At 62.1% G+C, this 2090-nt stretch overlaps 1 protein-coding gene across 1 annotated transcript; it reads left to right on the top strand.

The window, feature by feature from the left end:
- Positions 1 to 139: 139 nt before the first annotated feature.
- On the top strand, positions 140 to 2086 carry ISLR2 (immunoglobulin superfamily containing leucine-rich repeat 2; the record flags this gene model as incomplete). Its single annotated transcript, XM_009998180.1, has 1 exon — positions 140 to 2086. A coding segment is annotated over exon 1 (1947 nt), but the record flags the coding sequence as incomplete, so codon positions are not given.
- Between the last annotated feature and the right edge of the window lie 4 nt (positions 2087 to 2090).

Below are 2090 nucleotides of genomic sequence, written 5' to 3'. Positions count from 1 at the left end.
AGGGGAGTGGGAGGGGGGGGGGGGCGGGTGGGGGGGGGGGGCAGGCACAGACAAGGGGGCACAGCCCTGCTGCCACCTCTTGGGGTGGGAACCTGGAGCAGGAGCCCTGACAGCTCCCTGTGTCCCCTGGCAGGGGGAGATGGCCCCGCTGCTGCCCCTGTGGCTGGTGGCCCTGCTGGGCCTGGCCCGGGCGTGCCCTGAGCCCTGCGCCTGCGTGGACAAGTACGCCCACCAGTTCGCCGACTGCGCCTACAAGGACCTCCAAGAGGTGCCCACGGGGTTGCCCTCCAACGTGACCACCCTCAGCCTCTCGGCCAACAAGATCAGCTCGTTGCAGCAGCGTTCCTTCGTGGAGGTGACCCAGGTCACTTCCCTCTGGTTGGCACACAACGAGATCCGCTCCATCGAGCCCGGCGCCTTCGCCATCCTGGTGCAGCTGAAGAACCTGGACATCAGCCACAACCAGATTGTGGACTTCCCCTGGCAGGACCTCTACAACCTCAGCGCTCTCCAGCTGCTCAAGATGAACAATAACCACATGGCCCTGGTGCCTCAGGGAGCTTTCCACACCCTGAAGGACCTCCGCTCCCTCCGCATCAACAACAACAAGTTCACCTCCCTTGCAGAGGGGATCTTCGACTCGCTGAGTTCCCTCTCCCACCTGCAGATCTACAACAACCCCTTTGACTGTTCCTGCAAGCTCCAGTGGTTGAAGAAGTGGATGGACAGCACCCTCATCTCCATCCCTGAGAAGGACTCCATCACCTGTGCCCTCCCGGAGCAGCTCCGAGGGGTGCCGGTGGGGAAGGTCCCAGATGTGCAGTGCACCTCACCTACCGTGCAGCTCACCTACTACCCCAACCTGGACACCACGGAGCTCTTTGATGGCTTCACCCTGACGCTGCACTGTGCTGTGACGGGTACTCCCACCCCCCAGGTGAGCTGGAAGATCCGCACCTCCAGCCAGACCCTGGAGCTCGACGGGAACCCGAAGGAGACCACTGGGAAAGACCCCCCCAGACAGGACCCCGAGCGCTTCTTGGTCTTCAAGAACGGCACGTTAGTGATTCCCCACCTCAGCAAGAGGGAAGAAGGCACCTACTCCTGCCTGGCCACCAACGAAATGGGCAGCAACCAGACCTCGGTCAACGTGGCCGTGGCGGGCGCCCAGAAATACCCACTGCAGCCTGGGAGGGACCCACTGGGGGGCAAAGCACAGCCAGGTGACAAGAAGCCTGGGGCCAAGGGAGCCAAGAACAGCGTGCTCATGCCAGATGAGAGGAACAAGCTCCTGGGCCCCACCCGGCAGAGCCAACCACCCTCAGCCACGGGGACGGAGTCCGCAGGAGGTGAGCAAGTCCCTTTCCAGCTCCCTCCCTTTGAGAAGAAGTGTGGCTCCAGGCCAAGCAGCAAGTACATCTCTAACCACGCCTTCAACCAGAGCGGGGACTTCAAGCAGCACACGTTTGACCTGGGGGTGATCGCCTTGGACGTGTCGGAGCGCGATGCCCGGGTGCAGCTCACACCTACCTACCTGCAGCCCGAGAAGCTCCACCTCAGGATGCTCTACCTGTGCCAGGAGAGCAGCCAGGGCCACGCCTTGGTCCAGTGGTCCAAGATCGAGGAAGGGGTGAACTCGTACTGGTTCCAGGGCTTGAACCCAGGCACCAACTACTCGGTGTGTCTCACCTACCTGGGGGAGGACTGCCAGGTCCAAGTGGTGTTCACCACCAAAAAAGAGATCCCTTCTCTCATCATCATCGTGGTGGTGAGCATCTTCTTGCTGGTGCTGGCCACCTTACCCTTGATGGGGGCCACGTGGTGCCACCTCCTCTCCAAGTACCACGGGAAGACCTACAAGCTCATCATGAAGGCCCAGAACCCGGACCAGATGGAGAAGCACATGGCTGCTGACTTCGACCCCCGCGCCTCCTACCTGGAGTCTGAGAAGAACTACAACCCCAGCGAGCTGGGGGAAGGGGACGCCGAGGAAGAAGAAGACGACGACGACGACGAGGACGAGGAAGGAAGGAGGAAGAGGAGGAGGAGGAGGAGGAGAGAAGCCGAAGGGGCTGCGGAGCTGGAGAGGG

The sequence above is a fragment of the Chaetura pelagica genome, unplaced genomic scaffold, assembly GCF_000747805.2.
Source record: "Chaetura pelagica isolate M959 unplaced genomic scaffold, ChaPel_1.0 scaffold2065, whole genome shotgun sequence".
NCBI lineage: Eukaryota > Metazoa > Chordata > Aves > Apodiformes > Apodidae > Chaetura > Chaetura pelagica.
Note: the sequence above shows the minus strand (reverse complement) of the source record. Positions and strands in the feature narration are given on the sequence as shown.